Source organism: Bos mutus, chromosome 7 (assembly GCF_027580195.1).
Source record: "Bos mutus isolate GX-2022 chromosome 7, NWIPB_WYAK_1.1, whole genome shotgun sequence".
Lineage (NCBI taxonomy): Eukaryota > Metazoa > Chordata > Mammalia > Artiodactyla > Bovidae > Bos > Bos mutus.
The window spans coordinates 59,571,542-59,598,862 of record NC_091623.1 but is presented as its reverse complement, the minus strand read 5'-3'; the positions used below and the strand labels follow the sequence as shown (position 1 = coordinate 59,598,862).

Sequence of the window (27,321 nt, the reverse complement as noted above, 5' to 3'; positions counted from 1 at the left end):
GCCAGAGACTGTAGAAAGAGACATTTAATACTTTTTTAAAAAAACATCAGGATTACATTTGGATCTGCCCCAGGCTATGACATCCGTGCCTCCTCCAGATGCTGGTTAACCAGGGGGCCTCAGGGACGAGAAAGGGGGCCTGGTGTCCTTGGGGGCTTTATCAGTCACCAGAGGAGAGGAATGTGAGCCAGGCCCAGGGTCCCCTGCTGGCCTGGTCAGCTGCCTACCTTGGTGTGGAGAAGATGCCTGAGCCACTGTCCAGAGAGGGTGTGGTGGCTGGCTTGGGACAGGGACTCCCCAGGGGTCCCAGCACCAGGGCTCAGGAACATTCACTTGTCAAAGCCTTTGTGCTTGACCTTCCACATAGTGGAGGCTGGGCTCCCATGGTCCCGTGTATGTCTGTATATGTGTGTGTATGTGTACACACACTGTATGTGTTTGCTGGTCATGGCAGCTTGTGCCAGAGTGAGATGCTGCCTGTGCTTGGCTGGAGATGGGGCGGTGGGCATGAGTGGGTGGGATTCAGTGCCCTGCAGGAGGGAGATGGCCTGTCCTTGGGGGCCCTGGCCTCTGAGACCCCCAGCCTCATCTCTTCGTGAATCCCCAGCGAGAGGGAAGGGGCAAGGTCCTTCCAGGGAGGTGGCATCTGTAGGCATTCATGGGCCCAGGGGACCCTGGAGGGGGGATTTAAAAGCAGGGTGGTGAGTCTCAGCCAGGGGGTCTGGCCTAGACCACCCCATCACACCAACGTTCAGTCCCATCCTTTTAAGGGCAAGTCTCTGGGCTGTGAGGGATGGAGGTGGGAGAGGACACATGTACATGTGTGTCAATGCTGGATGAAGACATGAGAGGACGTGAGTGTGCATGTCTGTGTGTGGATGGAGGTGGGAAAGAATGTGTGTTTGAATCTGTGTGTGTGAGAAAGAGGTGGGGGGAGAGAAGGAGGTCCACCTGGAGTCACCCATCCCTGGAGAGGGGTAGGAGTTAGTGTTTCTAAGAGCACCTTAGTGTGAGCCTCCTGGGGCGAGCGGTGGGCTGGGGGCAGAGTCTAGAGCAGCAGGATGGGGAACACTGCCCAGCCCCAAGATGGCCACACGGAGTGGGGAAGGGAGCCCCTTGGCGCTGAGTGCTAGTGTAAACGGGGACCCTGCTGCCCCTGGACCGGCAGGAAGCGGGCCACCCCGCCGGCCACGAGCACTGCCCTGGCCATGTGGAATGCAGAGATCTGGACGGAGGGGTGGTCACTGGGGCAGCGGCACCAGCACCTCCACGTAGCTGAGGGGGAAGAAGCCTGACTGGCCGTCCAGCATGCCCTCGTACCAGTTCTCATCGATCTGGTTGGTCAGCGTGATGATGTCGCCCTCATGGAAGCCCAGCTCCCCATCGTTCTCAGGCTCGAAGTCGTATAGGGCCTTGCAGCTCGGCTGGTCCAGGGGTGCTGGGGTTGGGGGTGGTCCAGGCTGTCACGTGCCCCAGGCAGTACGCAGGGTGAGGCCGCCTCCCCTCCTGCCCAGCTGCCTGGTCCTGCCCACCACTTCCCACGGCTGCCCAGAGTAGGTGACGAGGGGAGAAAGACTCCGGGAGGAGCTGGCGATGCCTCGTGGCATCAGGGTGTCACTGAACAGAGGCAATAGCACTTGGGGCACCACTTGGAGCAGTGAGGGCCAGCTCCAGTTCTACTGGAGGCGGGGAGAGGAGGCGGGGGAGAAGAACCCTAAACCCCAGGTGGGAGCCCAGGGCAGGGCCTGTGCCCATGTGGGACACTCACGCATGCTCCTGCTGGGGGTCCGAATAGGCTTGTCAGAAGATCGGAAAGATGATGAAGCTGCTTGCAAACAAAGCACAAGGTGGGCCGAAGATGTTAGGGTGGGGCCTGGTGCCCATCCCAGGGTTGGGTAGGAGGGGCTCTCTCACAGGGGACTGGCCCAGTGGCTGGGGACTACTCCAAAAGGGGCCTGGGGCAGAGCAGAAGCCTCTTCCTTACCTGTGATCTTGGGGGCCGCGGCACAGGGGAAGCCCCCGTTGGACTGCTCAGGCTCTCCGAGGTCCAGGAGCTCCCGCGGCTTGGGCTTATACTCCCGTTTGGGGCGTGAGGAGGCTTCCCGCATCCTGGAGGGGAGGGAGTGCATGTCGAGGTCAGCTGCCACCCTGGGACTCAGGGTGCACATGGGGGGCTGTGTGAGGGGTTACCATGCACGGAAACACTGGTGGGGGTCCCCTGGTGTTCCTCCAAGGCTGTCTACAGGCTGCGCCCCACTGAACCCAGAAGCCTCCTTGGTGATGGCTGCCTGGGTGCTGCTGCCCCACAGACACCCTCCCCGTATCAGGGAACCACCCCCACCAGGATTTCCCTTCTCAAGGTCCTGGGCGCCTCCTGACTGTGAGATGGCCCTCAGGGCCAAGTGCCCAGGGAGACAGGGAAGGAGGAGAATGGCCTTCCAGGGACAGTCGAGCAAACCCTCTCCCCAAAGGACATCCCAAGCCTCTCCTCTGGGACCAGTGCGAGTGTGATGAGGTCTTGCTGTCTCCTGGAACCCCCACCCCCTGCAGCCTGGGGGTTCTTTCTAAAAAGGAGGTAACCGCCCCCTGCTGCTGCTCACAGCAGGGTGGGGTTCCCCAGGGGCAGGTCATCCCTCAGGCCCTAAAGGGCTGGCCCAGGTGGCCCCAGCCTCAGGCCATTGGGCCTCCTAGTCGGCAGAGTGGGCCGCTGTTCACAGGGAGAAGCCAGGGACCAGACTCACCTTCGCTTGAGCTTGTCGGCCAACTCATCCAGGATCTGCACTGCCTGCCGGTGGTAGTCCAGCTGGGCGTCCACCAGGGCAGAGAGCTGGCTCACCTGCTCGATCTGCAAGGGACCAGCCGGGGCTGCAGTACAGCCCTCCTGACCCCCATCTCCAGCTGCTTCCTGCAGGGAGCCTTCACAGCTTGTTCTGGACATGGACCCATCCCTGCCTGTCTGCCTGACCCTTGAGCTGCAGCTGGAGGAGGGTGAGGGGCCTGAGGAGACCCCAAAGCCTCAGGTGGCCAGTCACCTCCTTGGGTCCTCTTGTATCCACTTTCCTTCACATCCTGAACAGGCAACCCCACCCACTGGCCCTGGGAAGCTGGCACCACCGCTGGGCTCATTTTCGGGGCTCCCCCAGGGTCCATGAGGAGGGTGCACAGCCTGCATACGCACATCAGTCTCCAGGAGGTGATGCATACTGGTCTCTGCCACCTCCTTGGACTCTTCAAACTTCTCCATGGCCTGGCGCAGCTCCTCGTCGGGGATCTTGCCCTGCCGCTTCTTCTTGTAGTCGAAATCAAGGCGGCGGCCCTCCAGCTTCTTCAGGTGGTGCTGCAGGCCAGGATGGGGGTCAGGTCTCGTGCCTGGGGCCTCAGGGAGGGCCACCCCGCAGCACCTCCTGCTGGGAATCTGGCCCAGGTGGGGCTTGGTGGGGGCATACCTGGATTTCCTTCAGGTCCTTGTCACACAGGTTCTGCAGAGGGTCAATGAAGTTCTGCTTGACCTCAATGTCCAGGGAGTCCTTCACCTCAGCTAGGCGCTTCATGGACTCCCCGGCATCCAGCAGGGCGTCACCTGGGGAGAGCGTGGGGTGGGGGAGGAAGCTGTCACAGGCAGCCTTGGCCTGCATGATGAAGACACGTCACCCCCACAGCCAAGAACCTGGATGCCAGAACTGAGAACAAGGGACCCTGGAATTTGACCCGGAGCCACAGGGGCCGGTATTCATAAGCCACCCTCCCAGCTCTCTGAAGGCACCCAGGTCTGGCCTAGGTCAACTGTGGGGGGATGCAGCTTTCCCGTGGCCATGACGCCGTAGACAGTGCTCATGGGAGACAGAGGGAGCTTCCAAAGAAGCCTCGACTGCTCTTTTCCACGGAGCCAGCCAGCCCTGGAGAAGCTCCAGAGACTGCCCCATGTTCTCAGGCCCCCTCCACCCAGCACCCCCCACCCCATCCAGGCCCCCCCACCTCGGCCTCACCAAAGTTGGACTCGCCACCCAGCTCCTTCCCATGGCGGATCATGCACTCGCCCAGCAGGCCCTCTGACTGTGGGTAGCCAGGGTTCTTCACCTGCCCTCGGATCTTGGATACTGTGTTGAGCATCGTCAGCTTGGCCCGAGAGGCTAGGAGAGGACGGGCCAGGTGGGCATGGGTATGATCTTGAGCCGCCAGGCCTGTGCTTGGCCAGCACCACCAGCTGCCCCTCTCTGCCCATTCATTTCATAAGTGCTCCCCCACCCCAGGGAACCAGAACCTCCCAGACTTCTCTCCTGGGAGCACTGACAGTGGGCAGGAGCTGAGGGGTGGGGGAAGGGGGGTGTGCTCCTCAAGACCCCCATAGAAGCAGGGTAGACAGGTCTAGGTGTGGACGGGTACAGGCACCCCAACACAGACCTTTTCCAGGGGCTGGGGTGGGGGGACAGGCATGCTTGCATCCCCAGCAGCTCCAGTCCATCCTGGCACAGGCCTCAGGTGGAGGCGGCTGCTGGTGCTGCCTGTCCGGCCCCCATTCACCTTTCACCACAGAACCCAGCAGTCCCTGCCTCCCTCTTGGTCCCGAGACCCCACTGCATGCTCCAGAGGCAGGTGCACAGCTGGGGCCTGCCAGCCAATTCACACTAGTTTGGCGAGTTGACTGGAAGAAAAACATGCTCTTTTCTGCTGGGACCACTAGCTGTAAGGGTAATTTAAGGCTAGGATCACGAGAAACGGGAGCTGACAGATAAAGCAGTAGGAAACTCGAGACCCTGAGGACATCCTTTGAATGCCTGGATCCAGCCCTGCCTGAAACCACCCACCCCTGGATGTTTCAGTTCTTTGGGCCCATGCCTTTCTTCTTCATGCTCCAGTAACCAGAGGACTCCTGACTGCCAGAGACCTAAGGAGTTGGGGTGCAGACCACTCACAGCTGATAGGTGCCCCTACCTGGGTTGGGCTGCAGGTACTCAATGGTTCTGGCCAACACTTCTGTCACAGCCTTGCTGGTGACATCCACCTTCTGTAAAGAGAGTCCGTGTGTGGAGTTTCAAAACCATGAGGGTGCCTGAGGCCAAACCAGGAGCCCCTGGACAGCCCTCAAGCTGTCGAGTTCCCTGCCTGCCTCAGCATCCACACGGGAACCCCCTGCTGCTTCAGGGTCTCTCTACCTCCTTGCTGGTGGTTGTGCTGTGTCCCCACCGCTACCTGCCCAGAGCTGGGGGAGGCCTGCAACCCACCCAGACGTTCCCCATGAGCCTTGCGGACCCGAGTGCTCAGGGCCAGCCATCAGACAGGTGCGTTCTCCCATTACCTTCTCCATCTCTTTGAAGTCATCGTCAAGCTTGGTCCCTTCTGCCCCTCCGACCTTCTCACTGACCAGCTGGGGGACAAAAGGAGTGAAGAGTGTGAGCCAAGGAGGAGGAAAGTGAGGGCTCAGAATGGCTATGATGGCTTCCCAGGGATGCTGGACGTGGTGGCCAATGACAGGGGAGGGATCTAAAAGAGGTCCTTGCTCCAAACCCCCACACTCCTGCAAACCCAGGGTCTGGAGCTTGTCCTGGGGGGACCCTCTCTGGTCACACCCACGTGGTCAGGCTGTGCTGGCGGCTCCACAGTCTGAGAGTGTCCCCTACCCCCGCAGGGTTGTGCAGACTGTCTGGGTCCCCCTTATAGGCTGTGGTGCCCATGCCTGGACAGTGGTGCTGTAGTTCAGTTCCAGGTGAGGGGCCAAGGCTCACGGAAATGTGACCTCCCTCTCCCACTGAAGGGCCACTCAGGGAAGGAATATTGCAGACTACTGCTCTGCATCACCCCTGCCCCCACCTACCCGCCAGGGACAATAATAAGCAGGTCCGGAGGCCGAATGACGAGCACCAAGCGGAAGGGAAGACCTGTCTTGCATGAGCCAACTGTCACGGGGCCAGAAGTCACTTCTGGTATGGGCACACACACATGCACGCAATTTCCTAATGGCTGGCAGCAGTCTGCCCACCCCTTGGGACAGCTCCAGGGGCTCCTGAGGGCAGGAGCCAGCACTGTTCAATGACTGGCCCACTGCCTTTGGCCTGTGTGGTCTCGGGCTATTGAGGTTCTTGCCTCTGTAAAATGGGGTCACAGCTGTGCACTCACGGGGCTACTGTGTGCAAGCATGTGCTGGGGAGGGACTCCCATGATGCCCACACTGCCCACCCCGATGCCCCATTATTTCCCGATCATCTTGTCTCTCCATGAGGAGGCAGAGCTGCAGGACAGGCCCAGCCTGTAGGCCTTTATCCCTGCCCTACCTACCCAGGATCTGGGAGCGTTGCTCGGGTAGCTACACACCCCGGCCAGTCAGGGTTCTCATGGCAGCTGCACACTGGAGTCCAGGAGGGCATGGGGCACAGGCAGGAGGCAGGCTTGGCTCAGGGACCTCCTCAGACAGGCAGGAGCTGTGCACCTGACTCTGACTTTAAAAGGGAAGCCCTGTCTCTCTCCTATAGGTGTTTCTGGGGCGTCCCACTTTGTTTCATGGGACAGTTTCACTTCTTTTGATAATGGCAAAACAGGACGTTCTCAAATTCAGTGGTTGCCAGAGGGAAATGAGTGAGATGTCTGACGTGGGACGAGACACTTCTGGTGAACCGGGAGGCCATTGAAGCGCCAGGGCTTGAAACCACACCTTCTGGGCCGAGGGCCTGCTCGGTACAGGGGGCCTGGGCACCTGCGGGGACCACGTTCTTCCTCTGAGGGGGGAGGGCACGGGCAGACCCCATGGCCTCTTCCAGGCCCCCTGGGAGTGTCCCTCTGGGAGCCCCCTACAGTTACCACGTGGGCCCTCCCTGTTCCGGCCCCTGGAGGCCCCACTGGGAACACCTGGATCCCCACCAGTCTCTTTGTCCCCCCAGCCCCCACGAGGGAGCGCTAAGCTCCAGCCCCTTGGGCTGACTGGCCTCAAGCCCCTTCTCTCCAAGGCTCACAGTCTGGAACTGATGCAAATGGGTGAGAGGATGACGAGGCCAGAGGGAAGAGAGGGAATGGGCACGCCACAGGCCAACCGCAGCGAGAGCATCAGGGAAGGGAGGGGCGCTGAGGGCAGGGTCCCTGAGGAGGCGAGGACAGCTCTCCAGAGGAAGGGCAGGGGTGCTGCCCGGTGAGGCTGCGGCCAGGGCGTGCCCATGTGGGTGGGAGGCAGGACTCTGACGCTCAGTCCTGCTCAGGGACCCTGCACACACCCTCTGAGAGGCAATGAGGGCAGCAGCGCCACCATGGAGGTTAACACTTTCACCCGCAGCTTCGGCATCCCACTCCCCACAACCTGCCAACGTCCCCAGCCTGTGGGAGATGGGCCAGGCAGACAACAGGCTGTGCCCAATCTCCTGTGTGCATCCACTGAGTCCCCACCCCATCCATCATCTCACGGTGCAGAGGGACTCACCCCACTAGCTGAGGCCTGCACAGCTGTGGCACCACCCAGGGCGGGGGTCAGCTGAGCAGGTGGGTGACTGCTACCCACTCTCCTGCAGGGCCGTGATGGCAGTGGTGTGGAAACCATGGCCTCCTGGGCCTGTGCAGCCAGGTGGGAGCCTGAGCGACTGGCAGTGGGCCCACACTGGCTGCCACCATGACACCCACACCTGTGCCTCCCAGGGGAGTCATGGAACCAGGCCTGGCAGCAGCCTTTGGAGATGAACTTGCTGCTGCCTGTCAGACAAGCCTCTCGGATTGCAGCCTGGATTCACTTCTGCCCTGGGAGGCGCTCAGGGACCATGTGTTCCATGAAGGTCCAGAACAGGGTCTTTTCTGTTAGAACAGGGAGGAGGCTGGGCAGCGGCCTGGTAAAAAGGTTCATGAGTGGTTCTGAGGCCAACCAACAGGCGTGACTGCCGAGTGAGGGCTGCCCTGTGGCTCTGTGAGCACAGGTCTTGAGTCTGTCCTGCCCCTGTGACAACGGCTCTATGGGGGAACTGCTGGCCTCTGCACACCCATCCAGGCACGCACGCCTCTGACCCCACGGGGCTCCCTCTGTAGCCAGTTCCTCCAGTGCTACCTCTCTGGGGACACTGAGCAAGCCAACCCCCAACACGTGTTTGGTCTGACCTTATTTGTTGATGTTGCTCAGTCGTGTCCAACTCTGACTCCATGGCCTATAGCCCTCCAGGCTCCTATACCCATGGGATTCTCCAAGGAAGAATACTGGAGTGGGTTGCCATTTCTTTCTGGGGATCTTCCCAACCCAGGGATGGAACCCACGTCTCCTGCATTGGCAGGATTCTTTACTGTCTGAGCCACCAGGGAAGCCTAGCCTGTATTATGGCTCCAATATCCTCTGGGAAGAGAGTGCCCTGCCTTCAATTCAGGCTGCAGGTACCTCCACGGCGGCTTGGGGGCCACAGCTGTGGTGTGAACTGAGGGGCACCTGGAGCTGTGGAAAGGTTACTACCACTGAGCGGGTGGAAGGACCCCAAACCTGTTTGTCTGATGTTTTCTCTGTTTCTCACTTGGGCTGCTCTGCCAGGACGGCCCGGGTTCAGCTGGCATGTGGACCTGAATGGTGGGATTTAGATGACATGCTCATGAGTTAGCCCAGTTCAGGCTCCCACGGTGAGGAGCAGCAGAGCGTGTGCTGAGGACAGTAGTCCTGGGCACCTGGGGAGTGAGCCTGCAAGAGAGGTGGGTCCTTGCTGCTGAACACCTGCACGACCTCCACCCACGAGAGTGGTCCCGTGGGCACTAATACTAAAGACCAATCGGAGGAGGGAGCTTTTCTCTCAAAAGACAGGTGTTCTTCAGCATTCTAGGCCTTTGGCCACATTTGGAGAGGAGCTAGGAATCTGACACGCGGGAGAGAAACAGAGAATGCACATTGGAAAAACCCAAAATCACAGGATGCCATGTGCCAAGAGCGGATGGAGCAATTGCTCCAGGAGCTGAGTGGAGAACAAGAAGGCAGGAGAACCTTCTGTCCCGGAAGCGGGGCTTGGAGACGGATGGCAGAAGCTCGGATCCTGCCGAGTGGGACACGCCAAGGGGAGGCCTTGTAGTTGAATCATCTTGGCAGGGAATCCTGATCAATACAACATGGAAAATAAACGGCTGATCTATCTGCAGGCTCAGTGACCCAGGTAGCCGATCTGCTTTGATGAATTAGAGTTTAAAAAAAGCAGTGGGAGGAGGCTGGCCCAGAGGAGTGGGAGGTGGGGAGAAAAGCAGGGCTGCTCAGGGCCTGCGGTCCAGGATGGATGCTCCGCACGTTCTGCTCGGCATTTTCATGCTTCATGAGCCAATGCGCTGGCCTGGGGGCTACCTCCTCTCGAGTTAACAGCAGAGGTAACCGTCCTATCCTGGCCCCCCTCCTGCCCTCCGCCCAGCTAGCTTCTCCCTGGCTGCCAGTGACTGCTGGAGAAGCCCCCACTTCTCTGTCCCTCCTCACAGGGAGAGCCAAGCCCAGTGCCAGGCTAGGGGCCGGGGGCAGCCACTTTCGGGCCCTGGCCGGAGAGCTGGAACAAAAGGCATGGGACAGGAGATGAGGGTGAAAGGGCCTTGGGATCCAGGCCCCTGCCCCACCCTGGCCATCCCCTGGGTCTGTGCCAGGGAACGCCCTGTAGCTGGGGCACCAGGACCCAAGACTCTCAGGCATGAGCACTCCTGGCTCCAGTCTGCGACCACCACAGGGAGGAGCCCACCACCCTGGCAGAGACTGTGCTGGCTCTGAGGAACGCCCCTCTGGTGAGGGAGAGAAGGCAGGGGAGGCCGGGTGAGTCGCAGCTCCCAGTGCGGTCTGGGCTGGAGCTCACAGCACAGGGTACCCCACACTCAGAGATAACCAGCCCAATGATCCTCGGCAGGGCCGAGAGATGCCTGAATGGGGAGGCCAGCACGGGGACGGGATGGGAGGAACATGGGGATGGACATGATCGCCTCCATATCCCTTCTGACTGCGGTCCCCTCCCTGCCGTCCTCCTAACATCTGGGAGCCGCTCGCCAAACACCTCAGAACAGCCCCTTCTAGTCTCCTTTACAGCCTCTATCTCGTGACTTGGAGAGCCCATGAGGCGGACAAAGCCAGGCTGGCCTGCTGCCCAGTCGACACACAAAGCCACTGGCCTTCTTGAGTCTTCTTTCTGCTTGGGCCCTGGGCCCCTGACTAGGGGGTGCTGGCAGGGACTCAGACGGTGAGCTCAGGTAACTGATGCCTTTCTTACGGAGGTGAGCTGAGGGTACTTCTAAGGAGGTGACATACCATGCAACACTGCCCCAAAGCCTCCTGTCGGTCCCTGCCTGCAAACCTCCAGTGGCTCTGGGTCAGGATGATCTCCAGAGTCTGGGCCCCCATGAGTATGAAATGCCTGCCAGCAGGGGCGGAGCTTGGATTCCAGGCAGCCTGGCTCCCACGTGGCTCTGAGAGTAGAAGCCACGAGGTGTGGGGCTGCGGCCCCGCCCCAAAGTGCAAAGCAGGGGTGCACTGAAGTGAGGACCACAGAAACACCATTCACACCCACATGAGGCTTCACGTGGGAGGGTAGTGATCAACACCTCAGCCCAAGAGACAGGCAGCAGAAGCCTGATCGCTCTGGCAGCAGGAGAGCCTCCTCTGTCCCGGGCCTCAAGTGCATATTTGTGAGCTGACACAGCAGAAGTCACACCCCTCTGTGAAGCCCCACAGAGGGAGGTGTCCTGTCAAGTCACAAATTCCTTCAGCAGACCGGGAATTAAGGTCAAGCCTCTGAGCATGCACTTCCTCTCCCCCTAGGGATCAAAGCTAAACAGTTTGTGACGGCAGCTCTGTGAACAGGAACAGAGAAAACCCTCCATTGAGTACCATGACCACTGTATCTGGCCCCAAGGGGCAGATACGGATTCCCCAGACACGGTTCCACATAGTATGTCGGGGTGTATGTGGAGCTTGAGCTGTTCTCTCAGCAGAGGGGGTGGCACCTCGGGCCTGGGGCTGGCACTGAGATGCAGGCTCAGGAGCAGCACCCCTGGGGTCCCCAAGACTGCAGGGACAAGCTTGCAGCAGGGCCCCCAGGCGGCGGTGGACTGTTGCTGTGGAGATGAGCCTGGCCTGGTGGCCTTGGTCAGACCTAGCTTCCCGCAGTCTGAAGCCCCCTGGCTTCTCTGCCCTGTGGTGCTCCCTCCTGCCTCCCTGCACAGACTCTCCTCTCAGGACTGGCTTGGTGGGTAGGGAGCTGAATGCCATGTGAGTCCCAGTGGCCGCTCCCCTGCCTGGCACATGCTGCTGAGATGAGGGGGGAGACCGTTACATGAGAAAAACCCCCTCAAAGTCACGTCTGGCTTAATTCAGAGTCTGATCTTGACGTGGCAGGGCACCAGGAGCAAAGCAGGAACCAGTGGTTGGAAAGAATGAACCAGAGGTGGCAGCAGTGATGGGAGGGGACAGTTGCTCAGGGACTGTCCAGGCTGTGATGAGCTGGTGGACGAGGTCCCAAGACAGAACAGAGTGCAGTCTGACCTCTGCTGTTGCAGACTTTGGGTGGCCCAGCACCCACAGCCCTCCCACCCCTGTCATGGCAGACACCCAGAGCTGCTCCTCCACCCCCAGGCTGACGACCAAGTCCCTAGACCCCCCATAGTGATCACAATGCTGTCTCCACGGGGCCTCAGACTGGCTTTACCCGTCACGAGGCCCCTGTGGACCCTGGAACCCTCTCCCCCCGCCTGACTCAGGCCTGTTCTGCCCTGGCTCAGCCTCTCCTCATTCCTCCCAGGGACTCAGCCTCACAGGGCCCCCCACCTCGGCCTGGCCGGGCTTCCTGCCCATGGCAGCTCCCAAGGCTGGGAGGATGCAGGTGGTTGTGACCCCAACTGCCTGGCAGGCTTTCCCCTCACAGCCTACTGGCCCGAAGCCACAGGCCCAAGTGTCCTCTGAGTGCTCTGTGGAGGGGCGGAGGCCTGGGGTCAGGGCTCCATAGCGCCTAGTCCCGCCTCCTCTGGGGACCACTCCCCACACCCACCCCCCTGAGCACTGACTCCAGTGATGGTTGGTCCTGGGATTGCTGTTAAGGTGTCAAGTCCCTCCACAAGAAAGCAGAAGCACTGGACAAGAACCGTTCCTGCTCCCACTTGTGATTAACCAGCTCCCAGTGCATTCGGCAGAATCAGGGAGGAAGCAGCCCCTTGGGTGCTGGGACGGCTGTGGGGCAGCTTCCAGGTGAAGCACTTCTGCTTGTTTTGGGGTGGGGGGGGAGGCAGGAGTGCTGCAGGCGAGGTGGGCCACATTAGGTGTGCATCTTCTAATGTGTCCACAAAACATAGCAGAGACGCCTAGTTCCTGGGACCTGCAGTGTAGCTGGCCCTTCGGTCAATCTTGAGGACCCCAGAGGAAGGGGTGGAGCCACGGAGACCTCCAGCAATCACTGGCCCGGGTGCAGCCGCCGGGGAGTCATCTCCACCTCAAATTAATAAATGGAAAGACTGACAATCCAGGAGGTGACATACCTTGCCCAGGGCCAGGCAGTGCAGTATATGCACACGTGTGTGTGTGTGTGTGTATGTGTGTGTGTGTGTGAGAGAGACGAAGCCAGACAGCAGGGGTGACTGGGTCACGTTGCTCTGGAGGCTGTCCTGCATCTCCCTGATATTGCTTCCTCACTTCAGAGACTGGCTGGGATGTCAGGGTGCCGGGGACGCAAGATCCGACTACAATCCCCACCGCTCCCACCTGGCTGGGGAAGCATCCTGGTGAATACGAGGCCATATCCCCGCCCCGGGAGAGGTGGTCAAGAGGACCACAGCTGTTCCTGGACACTGATGGGAAACACACTGGGGATGGCCAACCAGGATGATACCCGGCCCGCGGTGAGTGCACTGTCCGGAGGCAGGAGGCCTGTGTTGGGGGACCTGGTGGCTCTGCTCCACACCTCCTGGAACTCCAGTCTCTCACACTGCACCCACCACTCCAGGGTGGCCTCAGCCCACAGCCCCAGGGACGTTACAGAGCTCTCTAGGAATACCAAAGGCACATTGGACCGTGAGCTGTTCATGGAGAGGGGACACCAGTCACACGCAGACCCCTGACCAGGGTATGATGCCACCTACATGGGGAGGATCAGATGGGCCTGCCCCCACCCTCACTGAGCGACCCTGCCCCAAATGCTATTGGGGGAGGTGATGGGCCAAAGCCACAGGGCCGGGCTGAGATATCTGGGGAGCACAGCGGGGTAAGGGCTCAGGATTCTGCCCACTTGGGAGAAGGGGAGAGGTGGGCCTGACCCAAGTTGGCACCCCAGGCTGTGCCGAGGGTTTTTACCCCACAACTGCCCGCGATCAAGGCTCATCTCTCAGGAATGAATGCCACCTGGAACTCTTGCCAGTGCTGAAAAGCCCAGGTGTAAATTGGCCTTGTGCATTTTCATTTCTCATCTCAGGGATGAGGAAGGAGGGCTGTGTGTCACACGAGCGGGAAAATCAATTTCAGATGAAAACTTATAAAAAGAAACACCCAACCCACAAACAAATGAGGTCATAAATCCCCCGAGTCCTGCTGGCGAGGCCACACCCGCCCTGCACTGCTGCCCGAGCTGGGGTGCGCCGTGGGAGAGCTGCTGCCTGCAGACCCACCAGGGGGTGTCCAGGCACACAGCAAACTTCTGTCCAGCGTGTCTGAGTAAACAAGGTGTTTCACAAACTCATTTTTTTGTCAATGGCAGAGCTGATGCAGGAGTAACCCTTCAGGAAAGAGAGGAAACAGGGCTTGGAAATCCTGTGAGGCGCACACACAGCTGTTCGACCTCTGAAGGCACTGGAGAAAACCCTGCATCCGATGCCATCGCCATAGCCGACCACAAAAGAGGCTGTGGACACCAGAGCACACGTCTCGAGGAGGGGCCACGTGCACCCCAGTGACGACAAGCTAAGGTGATGAAAGCCCAGAACCCCTGCCTCCTGGAATGCTGTCTCCCTGTCTCTAACCACCTCCATTCTGAAAGGCCTAAGTAATGTAAAGCTACCTCTTCCAGGAAGCCCCGCTGATTCTCCATCACCCACCTCCGAAGGACCCAGGTAGGAGGAACCTGACCACTGGCTACCCTCTCCCAGTACCAGTCCTGGCACCCCCTCGCTGAAGGCCAACCCCATACTGGACCAGGCTCTGTTCCACAAAGGTGCACACGCACCCTGCATCAGAGTCTCTGCTGTGCTGTTCCTTCTGCTCCAAACCTTCCCACCGCTGGGTCCTGTCCATCTGGTCCCCCTTAGAGTTCCCTCCTCAGAGGGGCTGTCCCTGACCCACCCATCACTCTCATTCTCTCAAGCCCCTTGGGCTCCGAGTGAGCGACCCGGGCACTTCTGTACCGTCTGTGCTCGGAACCATGTCCAAGACTAGAAGTGCCTCCTTGATACTTAGTGCCCGTGGGAGGAAGGAAGGACCTCACACAGGTCTGACCTCATGGCACCACTCCACACAGCTAAGCACCGAGGGCTGAGGACCTGGGAGATGACCAGATGACAGCATCCCTAACCCCCATACCCCCCACTTTCCTTTGTGTTGCTTATGGGAAGTTCAAGTTAGGCCGAACTCTGCCTGTGGAGGCTGCCTGTCTACACCCCCACTCTCCAGTTGAGGTCTGCCCACAGCTGGCCCCCTCACCAGAGAGCAAAGGGAAAGTGTGCAAAGGAAAAAAGTCTGAGCAAGATGGGCCCAGGCTGGGGACTCCTTGGTGGCTCAGTGGTAAAGAATCCACCTGCCAATGCAGGAGAAATGGGTTCGATCCCTGGTCCAGGAAGATCCCACACGCCACAGAGCAACTAAACCCGTGCGCCACAACTACTGAGCCTGTGCTCTAGAGCCTGGGAGCTGCAGCTACTGAAGCCTGAGTATCGTAGAGCCTGCGCTCCGCAAGAGAAGCCACCACACCACAAGCAGCAGCCCGTGCAACACGACAGCGCAGCCCCCCTCACCCCAACTAGAGAAAGCCTGTGCAGCAGCAAAGACCCAGCACAGCCAAAAATAAAACAAAACGCTGGGCCCAGGCTGACTTGTATCCAGGGTACTCTGGTCCCGAAGTGGGGTGGTCTCCTATAGACAGAAGCCCCCGTGAAAGGGGTGCGCCTGCAGTTTGGGAGGACAGGACATGAGAAAGGCAGGCTGACAGGCAAACAGGCCTGAAGGCCAAAGGCAAACAGCCTCCAGACTGGTCAGGCTGCAGCCGGAGAGGCCACACACCCAGGTTCGCGGATCATCGAGGGTAGGCTCAAGGGGAGGACAGAAGCTCTAAGTGGGTGCTGAGGCACGCACCCTTATCTGGCACACTAGATGGGCAGTGACAGCAGGTGACTCAGGGCCACTGAGACCAGTTTCTTCAGGTGTGGCTACCAGAAGAAACTGGCTGGGTGGGTCACAATCCCAGGACAGCACATGGCAAGCCAGGGGGGTGACCAGTCCCTCCTGGGCCATGAGTCAGATGTCAGCGACCTGTCACCCTGCATGGCTGCTCCTCCCTCTGTCCCCCACCCTATTTGCCCAGAGGTACCTTCCCTTCTGACCTGCAAAGTCAGTCCTGAAAACCTGGAGCAGGAAGGAAGGAATCTTGGCACAAGATGAGGAGACCAAGAGGGGCTGCCAGGGCCAGGTGGGCCCCAGATTCTGCTGCTCCTGTCCCCTGGCCGCCATCCCTTGTGGTGGCAGCACCGGGGGAGGGAGCTCCCGCTTCTCAGAAGGCACAGCAGGACTGGCCCACACACTCCCTGACGTTACTACCTGCCCAGTGGTTCTCAGGGCCCATCTCCTCTGTCACCTTTATTCCAGCCAATAGCACCTGGGATAGCCTCCCCTCCCCACCTACACACGCCCTGTCCAGCTAACTTCCCACCAGCTGCCCGCTGTTGACAGGGCAAGTAGCGCCCAGCAAGCGATGGGAGATCAGTATTTGCTGAGATAACAGACCCCCGCCCTCAGGACCTCTGGGGAGAACACCCCCAATCAGGTGTGTCAGCAACAAGTCAAAACAAGGGTGTGCCCGTGAGCTCCCAGGGCAGGGCTGAGACACAGGGAGCAGCAGGGGTGTGAATGGCAGACAGCCTTGTGTCTTAAGAACATCAACTCCTCTGAGCCTCAGTTTCCTCGACGGCAAAATGGGGAGCTGATGACGATGCGCTATGGGGTCTGGCTAGGAGCACGCTTCAAGAACCACAAGCTGCTCTGCAAAGACGAGTCTGCTGTTCCCCACGGGATGCAAAGCCCAGGGAAAGAATAAGGCCAGGAGGGCAGGAGGCTGGAGGCGGGTCCCCGCACAGGCACGGTTCAGAGGCAGGACATGCAGAGCTACTGGGGGATGTGAAGATGCCCGTGTCTCTGGAGTGAAGAGGCCCTCTGCACACACCAGGACACGTGTGAACACTGCGTGAACTGTGTCGCCAGCAGGCTGAGGTCCCAGCTGTCCCTGTTTACCCAAAGCCCCCAGAGACCACAGGCCAGACTCCAGAGGGCTCACAGTACCCCGTGTGCTGCGGACGGGTGGCCGTGACACACATTCTAGAGCTCTACTTGGAAGCAAAGAACAGGGTTTGAGGGAGGAGGATGGGCAGCAAGCCCAGCATGATGTGGGGCGTCCCACCTCCTCCTGCTTCTGCTGGCCGACCCTCAACACCCTGGGGGCTTTCTGCCCTGACTCCCAGGATGTCCCACCCACCCCATCATGGCACATCAAGAGTCGGCCTGTCTTTCAAGATGATGCCAGTACACACCCCAAGAAGCCATGCTTACACTCTGCCTGTAGGAGACCGTGCCCCGCTAAGCCGGGGTGTCTTGCCACATTTGCCAAGATGGCTGGGCAATGCCTTTATTGTTTTTCGCAAGAGAAAAGCTTCCCTGCCCTGGACTCCAGATCTTCCTTCTCTGTTGTCACCTTGAGACACGTGTCTGGTGTCGCCACTTCCTGAGCTAGGAGCAGGAAGAATATTCCAATCCCTCTTCACCTGATGACGATGGTCTAGGGGCCAGGGCCTCCTACCCTCCCCCTCATACCCAGACAGCCTCTGCTCCCCTGGCAGGGCTGAGCCCACAGATAGGCAGCGTCTGAGCTCCTGGACCACCGCAGGGCAGCCGTGACCCAGAGGCCCCAGTGCCCAGGGCCTCCCAGGGAAACCTGCATGCTGCTCTCCCTTTTCCTCCCCGTGTCCATGTTCAAGGCCAAGGCCTGGGTCGTCTCCTCATGAGTCACTCCTGGCTTCTCCGTACTGGGCATGTGTGTCACAGGACCCTGCATCACATTTGCCCTAGTTCAGTTGCTAAGCCGCCGTGCGTGTCTGGGACACCCTCCCGCCCTGACTCTGTGTCATGCCAACTGAAGAGGTGGTGGTTTTTTTCCAGGTTGGGCCTGCTTAAAATCTACATGGTCATGTTAAAAGGGCAGAAGTCTAGGACTTGCCTGGTGGTCCAGTGGCTAAGACTCCGTGCTCCTAATGCAGGGAACCCAGGTTTGATCCCTGGTCAGGGAACTAGAGTCCACCTGCAGCAACTAAAGATTCTGCATGCCACAATTAAGACCAATTGCAGTCAAATAAATAGATAAAAACAAACAAACGAACAAAAACGCAGCAGGAGTCTAGAGGAACTCTCGGACCTCACCTGGGGCACACCCACATGATGGCTCACTGCCACGCTGAGAGAAGGAACACAGCAGTGGCCTCAGTGCCCGCTGCCAGGGGAGGGACATGTTGTGATCAACACATAAAGGACCACAGGGAGCTGTGGAAGTGAACCTGAGTCACAGGCTTCGGGTGGACAAAGGGCGCCAGCAGTGTGAACGGAAAAAGCAGAACGAAAAAGCTGCCCTGGGACACTGTGTTCAGGCGGTGTGAACTTGCAAAACAAAGCTGTAGACTTTTCAGTGGTGAGTTCATGTATGATGACGTACCAGGGAGGGGCCTTCGACACTTAACTATGCTGTGTGTGTTTACTCAGCTCTCCTGGGTGCCTGGCTATCAGCAGGTCACTCTTTACCTCTCGCTCGACATCCAAGACAGTTTAGCACCAACTCAAGTGCCTGGAAAGGGACGTGCCCTTCATGGTGCACTAGCACTACCTAGCGTGGGGGAGAGTAGCTGAGCACACACTGCCTGGACAGCAGTCAGCTCCCCTCCAGGCGCAGCTGGGAGCCGAGCGGCCTCCTGGACTCAGAACAGGCAGAAGGCCCTCCACCCTAGTTCCCTGGAACAGCATCCTTGCGTCCTGGGTCCCCGACATACCCCGTCTCCACAACTTCCCATGGAGGCCTCCCAAACCCACAGTGCCTCCTACCTACCACCGGCCAAGGCCAAGGGCACAAGGTGTCCTGGGGTGAAGCGGACAGAGCACTTGGCCACCCTTGAGGCCACTGGTGGGAAAGGCATGGTGATGGGGAACCCAGAGAGGTGTGAAGTAAATGCATCAAGGCTGGCGGAGAAGGAGGAACCTCAGAGAAGTCTCTGGGGCATCACCCACACCAAGCTGTAGCAAGGGCAATGGGTGGGGAGCTGCAGCTGCTCCAAGGCTCCTCGAGGCCGAGATGCTGACCTTGCAGGACAGGAAGACTTCCCTAGCTTGGAGGAAATGCCCCAGGAGAGGAGATTTAGGCCAGCAGTTAGGGGTAGGGGACACGGAAATCCTTGACCCCATTCCCTCGGCTGGCCTCTTCTGGACAAAGGGTGGCCTTGACAGGCCAGGGCTGCCCTCTGGACTTCAGACAATTAAGGCTCTGATGACCTGAGGCCATTAAGGTGATGGACACCTGCTGGGGTGGCAGGTGGCAGGGGACGGGAAGGGAGTGGTGCCTGAAAGTGAGAGAGTTCCCGGTTTCCTTCCCTAAGTCTCCACTAACTCCTGGGGCCGAGACCCAAAATGACCAGAGAGAAACCATCAGTCAACTGCTCCTGCTTCAGAGAAGGTGGGACTGGCTTGAGCTGTGCTGGCCAGCGTGGTGTTGGGGGTCTAAGCATACAGTCTGAACAGGGACACAGACTGTCAGGCCTCCTCCTCCCCAGATGCTTGGGAAATCCACCCTCACCCCAGAACTCTCTCTTCTGAGACTTAACTCAAGCCTGCAGGAGTTCCTGGTTCCACGTGAAGACTGTAAGGGGCAGGGGAGGGGTGCCAAGAGGAGAGAGAACGCAAGGGACAAGTGAGAAAGCTCGTCCTGCCATGACCCGCTTCCAGTACCCTTTGTTCTGGCTAGGAGAAACTTCCTGGTGGACACTTGTTTTTAAAAATAAATTATTTTTAGGCTTTTTTTTTTTTGGCTGTGCCACATGCCATGTGGGATCTCAGTTCCCCAACTAGGGATCGAACCCCTGCCCCTGCAGTGGAAGCACAGGCTTAACCACTGGACGCCAGGCAAAGTCCCAGTGGGGAACTTGTGGTTTCACAATTCTTTTCACAAGAGAGAGCAGACCCTAGCTTCAGAGGTCAGGAATCCAGGAAGAATTGATTACATTGCTTTGTTTCTGCTGTATATGGTGATCCTGTTACTATGATTTATTACAAGAAATAACATCAAGATCCCTTTTAAAAACAAACTTAAAAAATGAGAATATTTGAAGGTCAAATTAACGAATTAATTCAGGCCCCAGGCTAAGAGGCTGGTGCACAGTATTTACTGCAGGCTCAGATCCAGGAGATAGATACAGCAGGCTCCCAGGTCCTCGGGGCAAGGGCAGGGAAGGACAGGGAAGGTCAGGGCTGGCCCGCAGGTGCACTGGGCCTAGGAGCCTGTTGCATTGCCTGTACCAGCCAGCCGGTCTGGGACCACCATCTAGAGGGCGGCTGGGTATGTTGTGACAGGGAATGAAGATCTGGAGGGGTGAGGGGCGCCAGGGAGGGAACTCAGGTCCAGAAAGGAGAAGGCCCAGAGGCAGGGTAGCAAGTCCAGAGGGTACCAACAGGTCCAAGCAGAGGACAGGGAGAAAGCTGGCTGCCTGTTGGAGGAAACAGGAGAAGAGGCAGAAGGCGGCCAAGGGTGGAAGCCACAGGGGCTGCACATAGGGCCCAGTCAAGTCCAAGAGCTCAGAGGTCCAGGAGCCTAGAGAGCAGGCTTCTGAGGCCAGAGTGGTTGGGCCCGGGGATCTCCTTTCCCCAGGAAGCTGGGCACCTCCCGTTAAGTTTGGATCTGGCTGTGGGGTCGGAACAACAGAGACTCCCTGTGACAAAGTCAAATGCAGGTTCCTCTGGGCCTGGAGCCCTCAAAGCAAATTCCAAGCAAAGGGGACAACCTCTGAGCTCTGATGACTTATTTTTTAAACCAGTCGGACCTGTTCCTGACTGAGGCCTTGCTGGCCACCCTGCCTCACACAGGTACCATCATGGCACCGGACTGCCCCACGCCTGCTCTGGGGAGGTGTCCACCATTCCTGACAACTTGGTCAGTGAGCCATGACCTGTGGGGACCTGGGCCTGTCACCAGCCACCAGGCAGCCCCCACCCCGCCCTCAGAAGCTCACGCCCAATGAGAGGAATGCGTACTAGGTGTGAGGATGTGCTCGGTGTGCAGAACGGGGGCAAGAGACCACTGGGCCAGAGGCTGGGAGGGAGGAGAAGTACTTCCGGAGAGTGGACCTAAGAGGCGGCAAGGATGAAGGAAGACACGCAAACAGGAAGTGGACAGGAGAGCCGGACAAGGGTGGGGAAGGAGGGAAGCTATAAGGCCAAGCTGACCTGCTGGACTGGAGTGTGCTGTCCACGCTCGCGGGAGGGTGGGGAAGGAGCTGACATGGCACCCCAGGTCACCAGGGATGCTCCCTTCAGCAGGCCCCAGCTCTGCCTTCTCTCTCATGCCCAGATGGATATTCCACTTTTGCACTCTCACAACCCACAACTTGAGGCAAATGTCCCTTGGCCCACCTGATATTCATTGAGTTCCTCAGTGGCCCCCGGGTAGGCTGTCTCACACCGGGACAGGGCACGGCGCCTCTGAATGACCGTAATACCCAGGTGTGGAAGTCTGAGCTGCCGGCAGCAGCTCTTCCCAGGGAGGCAGCGATTGATGCTGAGTCAGGTCCTTTGGAGGAAATCGCACGTCTATTTTCCTGCTGTGGTTGGGAGTCTCCGCGTGATCCCCCTCTCGGGCCTAGTCAGCAGGTTTTTCTAGGAGCTGAGTGGAAAAGGAAGACGAGGCCATCCTCTGGGAGCCTGGGCTCATGGAACCTGGGGGACTGCTCAACAGGAAATGAGCAGAATGTATCCAAAGTGCAGCGCTCGGGAGAAGTGGCTGTAAATTCAGCCCTGGGAAGGGGGGCAGGGAGAGAAGAGGGGCTGTGGGGGGAGAGAAGAGGGGGAGGGGAAGGAGGAAGAGGGAGATGAGAAGGGAGGGGGACAAAGAGCAGAGAGCAAGCAGCTGCTGCTAGTCTGACACATTCCTCCATCCGGCTTTCCAGGGACGGCTTGGGAAAAAGTCCAGAAAAATCACCCCTAACGTTTCCCCGAGGAAGGGTTTGGGCAGGGCTGGCGGGTAAAGATGCCTCCACAGGCCTGCGAGCTCCCAAACCCTCCCTTGGCTGGGAGGCTCCAGCATCAAACCCTCCTTAAACCTCAGAAACCTCCCCCTGCCCCTCCCCCGACCTCGGAAACCAGAAACAAGACAGTTGGGCTTTCCTCCCCTACTCCCCCAGCCAATGGCCTGACGCCTCTGAAACCCTATGGAGGAAGCTGGCTGCGCGCCCCAAATGAAGAACTAACTTTCCCTAGATTGGGTCAGTCTCAAGATACTGGCAACAAAGAGGAGAGGGCGGAGATAGGGGCCAGAGCAGCACTAACTGTGGCCCCCGACCCAGGGTCAAAGGCCACGGGACATGCAGGCCAGAAGCACATGGCGGGCCCAAAGGGCCCAGTCGCAGCCTGTCAGTTTGTCCTCTGAGGAGAGACACAGAGGGCTGCACAGAGGGGCACTGGAAGGGCAGGCGGAGCACTCAGGGCCCCGAAGGAGGCTGGCTCTGGAGGGACGCTGGAGGGACAGGTGGGTGGACGGCACTGTTTCCTGGGTTCAGTTGCTAAGTCTGCGACAGTTCTGGGGTCTCAAAACTGTGATAGCCTCCAATTCCTGAAGCTGAGCAGGGTGATACTAAGAAACCTCTCACCTCACAGGCTGTTATTAAGCTACAGCCTGGCCTCAAAACACACCCAGATAGGCAGGGCGATCAGCTCCCACTGAGTTCTGTGATAAACTGCCTTTAGTACACCCAGGATTCTGAGTTACAGCGAGTTTCAGGCTCCATATAAAGCAGTTACGAGCAATGGACTCAAAACATGATGAGCCCCTGGTCCTGGCATGTTAATAACGAAGAGCTGCAGGATGCTGCCTGACTCTGGGGCACCTCCCTGATGGTGAACAGTGGGTCCTACCCAGGAGGTCAGGTTAACCTGGTTTTACGGCCAGGCCTGGGAAGTGGTGGAGATGAGAGGCCCCTGCTTCCTTCGGGGAAGGGCAGTTCTGGATTGCTTCTGAAGCTCCACAGCCCAGCCTATGACATAGGACTGGTCACTGCACCCAGCTAACTTGTGAGGCAGGATGGGATCATCTCCGCCTGCGGTCCTACAGGGACACTGCGAGATCAAGGGTCTTCCTACGGATGAGTCAGCAGAATGGTTTCCTGTAAGAGTGGACTTAACCCAGTTCCTGCCGCACATGGACAAGGCCATGGCCAAAAGCCCTTCCCACGTCTGCTGCCCCGAGGCAGAAGGTTTTCCGGGGGTGAGTGCCTGCAGCTGCTCGGCTCAAGGTCCTGAGCCAGAGACCACTCCCACCCCCACCCCCAGGCCTTGCCTGACACTTGTCGCTCCCAGGCTCCATATTGTGATTCGTGCTGACACTTAAGGGGTTATAAGTTCCAGATTTTTGTGTCCTAAGATCACCCACGTCTGTTACTCAGCAGGCCAAGTACTTTGCTGGGAATTCAAGAGTGTGATTCCACAAAATGAAGTTTAAAAAATAGGTTGGAGCAGGCAGTATCTGGGAGACCCCTAACGTTTCCCCAACTACTGCCTACTCCTACAAGTTGGGGTCTGGGTCCCCTAGTCCTCCCCCCACCCCCACGCCTCTCCCAGGAAGCTCAATCTTTCCTCCGAGACACCAACGCAGGGCCTAGAAAGAATCGAACAAACTTCAAAGTTATAGGATACGACGGTCATGAGTTCCCCTCCTAGCTTGGATGGAACCAATCTTTTAGTTCAAACTCTCTCTCTCCTTTCAGGCAAAGAAAAAAAAAAGAAATCAGGCCAGCATTCCAGACAGCTGCCAGATCTACCCCTAGTTACACTCTCAGATCTCCACACAGCGCAGCCACAAGAATGACCAGGAAACCATTAGCAGCTTCAGTGGAAATTAATGTCACCCACACACACCACAATGACAAGTGAGTTTCTGAGACTGGAGCTCGCTAGTGGGTTCCTCGACCCACCTCTATTCCCCAGAAAGACTCATAAAGCCATCTCCCCCCAGTTCAGACGTGCATAAAGACCAGATGGTACTGACTGGCATTATTACATGGGGAGGCGGGAAGGACCACAATCATGGGCCCGGGACAGACGCCTACTTCTTTTTCTGCTTTACGCTATGGATTCCTCAACGTTCTCCAGTTCAACCTGTCAGTGTGACCAGAAGTAAAAACTCACTAACTTCCCACTCAAGCTCAAATCAATTTTGTTTAAGACCTGAAAGCTTTCACCAGAGAGGAACTGGCGCGGAACTGGCCAGTCTCATGCCAGCTACTGGAAGCTGGTTTGTCACCGACATCATCGATGAGGGAGACCTGCCGGAAACCAAGCTTCTCTACTCCTGGCTCTCTGTCACGCGTCCACCTTTCTCAATTTAGAGACGATGCTGTTACAAGCCTTTGAAATCAAGAACCTGTTTTAGAGCAGGGCTTCTCAACGTCGGTGCTTCTGTCATTCGGACAATAACTCTTGGTGGTATAGAAGGCTGTTCTGTGTGTTACAGGGTGTTTAGCAACCATTCCTGGCTGCTACCTATTCAGTGCCACTAGTGTCTGCTCCCCAAGGCCTGACAAAGCCTCTGATGCTGCCAAATGTCCCTGGGGTGCTGCAAGGATAGGAGAGGGGAGAGGGAAGGGCTGCTGCTGCTGCTAAGTCGCTTCAGTCGTGTCCGAGTCTGTACGACCCCATAGACGGCAGCCCACCAGGCTTCCCCGTCCCTGGGATTCCCTAAGTGAAGAGGTGCCGATGCAAGCTTGACAGATGCCAATAGATACTCTGGGGTTCTCCTGAGGACTTGGGCAGGGGAGATGTGGTGTCCGGGTGCCGAGTTTTACATGTGTCCATCTGCGTATATCTGGTTATCTCTTGTTTAGAGAATTCGAAATAGCAAGCAGCTGCCACAACAATGCCCAGGAGGGATTTCTGTTGTTGTTGTTTGGCTTGGATAAAATTATCCTCACTTTTCTCAAACTGTAAAACAGGGTTTCCCAACATCAGCACTGCCGACATCTGGGGCCCAGTACACTGTAATACAATTAATTACCTCCAAGTTTTGACAGCCAAACATGCCTCCAGACATTGCCAATGTCCTCCAGAGGGTGGAATTGGCCCTGGCTGAGAACCACTGTCCTACTGGAAGACAAATGCCCCCCAATCCTTTGGTGTAGAAAGGGGAGTATGCTGATCCTTGGGCCAGATAAATTGAGACTGAGACTGACTGAGATCAACAGAGACTGGTTTAAAACCTGTTCACCTGGTGACCCCTCAGTATATATTAAGACTTAACAGGAATGTTACCTGGCCCAGACGATCCCAATCCTGAGGACACAGAAAGAGGATGAAGGAGGTGTTTCTAAAATCAAGACAAGAAATACACAGAGGTGGACACGTCCAGATCCACAGTGGAGGTCTATGGAAACTATTGCAGAGGAAATGGAACACAGCCAGGGTGACTCTTGAGAGCACAACTCAACACGGACTTGGTCACAAGGCCAAGACTGCGGCTCTCAGGCTCTCAAAGGAGAATGTGGCCATAGCAGCGATTCTTTGGAACTGGGTCCCAGAACATTGAGATAATAAACTGATCCGAAGCACCAGCTTATGCTGCACTGAGCTTTCCAGGTTTCTAAGCGCTCCCCCAAGTGCTACATTCAGGTCTGAATGTAGGCCATTCTTCCTTCCCTGAGAGGAAAGGCTCAGGTGGACACCCTGAGAGGCCCAGCTAGTTCCTCCAGCACAGTGGGTCTTCTGGGGGCAGGATGGGCTACCAGCAAGGGCCCTTGTGCCTGAGGGTGGGGAGGGGAGGGCTTCCAGAGACCCGTCCACAGGAAGGAACAAGGTGGCCCAGGAGTTCTTCCAAGACCTATGGTTCTTACAGGAGGGGCTACGTCAGGGTCCAAGATAGTGAGCAGCACTGCAAGATGCTCTGGTCAAGTGTGCAGCAAGGTGGGGTGGAGGGGGAGGTAGAGGCTTGCTGGGCCAGGTCACTCATTCCATCCTGCTGGGGCACAGAGCTGTACTCTCAGCAACAACCCTAGAATCCATCTAGATTAAGTTTCTCTTCCTCCAGTGTTTAGCCTGGAGTAGAGAGACAGATCCCAAATATCTTTAGCCCTGTCTAGGATCATTACTTTCCCCCTCAAGGGGCCAAAGGTCCCGGCTGTGTATCACTGGGGACACACTTCTTTTCCCTCCCACTGGACCTCTCCAAGTCATGGGTTAAAGTCTCGTTTGCCAGCACTGCCTAAAGGATTCCTATGACCATTGCGCGTTCCTTCCTGGAGTCTATCCACACAAACTCCAAACCTAAGATTCTTAAGGGATGGAGAAATCTGGGAACTTTTTGGATCTGAGCCTATAAACTGAATTTTGCATTTGCCTAGTTTTCTGAAGAGTGAATCCACTCAGCTTTCACCAGATTTGTGAACAACGGGGGCCTGGAATTTCCAAAACACCTATTCTGTCCATCACAAGTAGAACACTTAAACATTCTTGGATTCCACGTTCCACTTCTGGGAACTTATCCTGTAAAGCCAATCCTACCTGTGAGCAGAGATACTCACTGGCTATTCATGACAGTACTGTAACATGGCAGAAAACTACTTGAAACAATCTAAACATCCATCAATAGACAACTAGTTTAAAAAAAACAAGACAGACTTCAGGGAACGGAATATCACGTACCCATTAAAAAGATCCAGGAGGAGGTAGAGGAAAAGCAAAGGAGAAAGATGAAATAGGTGACATCTTATCTCTTCAAAAGAACAAAACAAAACAACAGAATTGAGCAGTAGGCTCTAGTGCTGTGGCTCTGGGTGGGGGGGGGCCGGGGGGAAGAGGGGGTTCCCCTAAAGTCATCTGGCAGCATGGGGAGACATCGGTGGTTGTCACAACTAGGGGAGCTCCTAAATAGGCTGGGAGAGGGCCAGGGGTGCTGCTCAATGCCCCACAGTGCCCAGGATGGCTTGCCAGGACAGAGAAAGACCCGAGGTGGAGAATTCTGACTCTAGTATGATCTCCAAGACACAGTTAATGAAAACCAGCAAGTACATAGTTCTATGTAGACCATGCTATCACTACGTGGGTTTTTTAAAGAAGAGGCGTACACTTCTCTTTGGTAACTGGTGACAGTCTTGTTTCTGGGGAGAGGGACTGGATGTCTGAGGAACTGAAGTAGGAAATTGACTTTTGACTCAACCCTTTCAATTCTGCAGCCGGCCCACTGAGAAGGCTGTTTGTCATCTTTGGGAAAAAAAGAATTGCTCTAGACACAAAATTCCCTGCCCCTGGGCTCTCTGTGTCGACAGCCTTCTTCCTCTTCTCTCTCTCCGCTCCCTCCCTGATCTTTTAGAGGGAAGGACAGGAGGCGAGAGATCCACGTCCGGGAACAACCTCTGGGTGCATTTCTGCTCCTCTCCACCGTCTGCCCACCCTCCTCGAGGAGACTGGAGCCCACATGGCGGACAGAGCCTGGGCGCCCTAGCACGCAGACCCTGTCCCTCCTAGGCTGTACCCACCCTGCGAGGGACGCGTGCCAAGATCGCCCCTCACTACCTCCGGTTCCCTCCCGAGTCAGGGCCAGGCCTGGCATCTCCTGGCCCCGCTCCGAGCAGTCTGAGCCCGGGGCCGCACACCACCCCCACCGCGCCCCGCCTCGGCCTCCGCTCACCTGGCTCGCCTTGTAGAACTGCTTCTTCAGCCCCGCCACCGACATGCTGCCTCCCGCCGTCGGGCCTGCCGCCCGGACCCAGCGAACCGGAGGGACCGCGCAAGCGACAGGTTTCCGGGCGCCACCAACCCCCAGCGCGCCTCAGGGGGCCCCTACGGCACCGCCTTCGCCGCCCTCAAGCCAGCTCCGCCCGCCCCGGCGCCGCCTCAGACCCTCGCAAGCCCGCGCGGCCAGGATATTACATGGCAACCGCACACTTCCGGTG

General features: G+C 57.8%; 1 protein-coding gene across 2 annotated transcripts; it reads right to left on the bottom strand.

Moving 5' to 3' along the window:
- Positions 1–6: 6 nt before the first annotated feature.
- SH3GL1 (SH3 domain containing GRB2 like 1, endophilin A2) lies at positions 7–27,321 on the bottom strand. Of its 2 annotated transcripts, none has more exons than XM_005895969.3 (10): positions 27,057–27,321; positions 5,297–5,365; positions 4,933–5,005; positions 3,987–4,130; positions 3,447–3,580; positions 3,179–3,337; positions 2,742–2,845; positions 1,985–2,109; positions 1,769–1,828; positions 7–1,438 (listed from the first exon to the last, which is right to left on the bottom strand). In XM_005895969.3, the coding sequence occupies exons 1-10, from the start codon at positions 27,099–27,101 to the stop codon at positions 1,242–1,244; spliced, it is 1,110 nt and encodes a 369-aa protein (XP_005896031.1). In that variant the 5' UTR covers positions 27,102–27,321; the 3' UTR covers positions 7–1,241. The 2 variants fall into 2 exon arrangements, with proteins under 2 accessions (XP_005896031.1, XP_005896032.1); XM_005895970.2 differs by having other exon boundaries at positions 1,769–1,825; positions 27,057–27,320.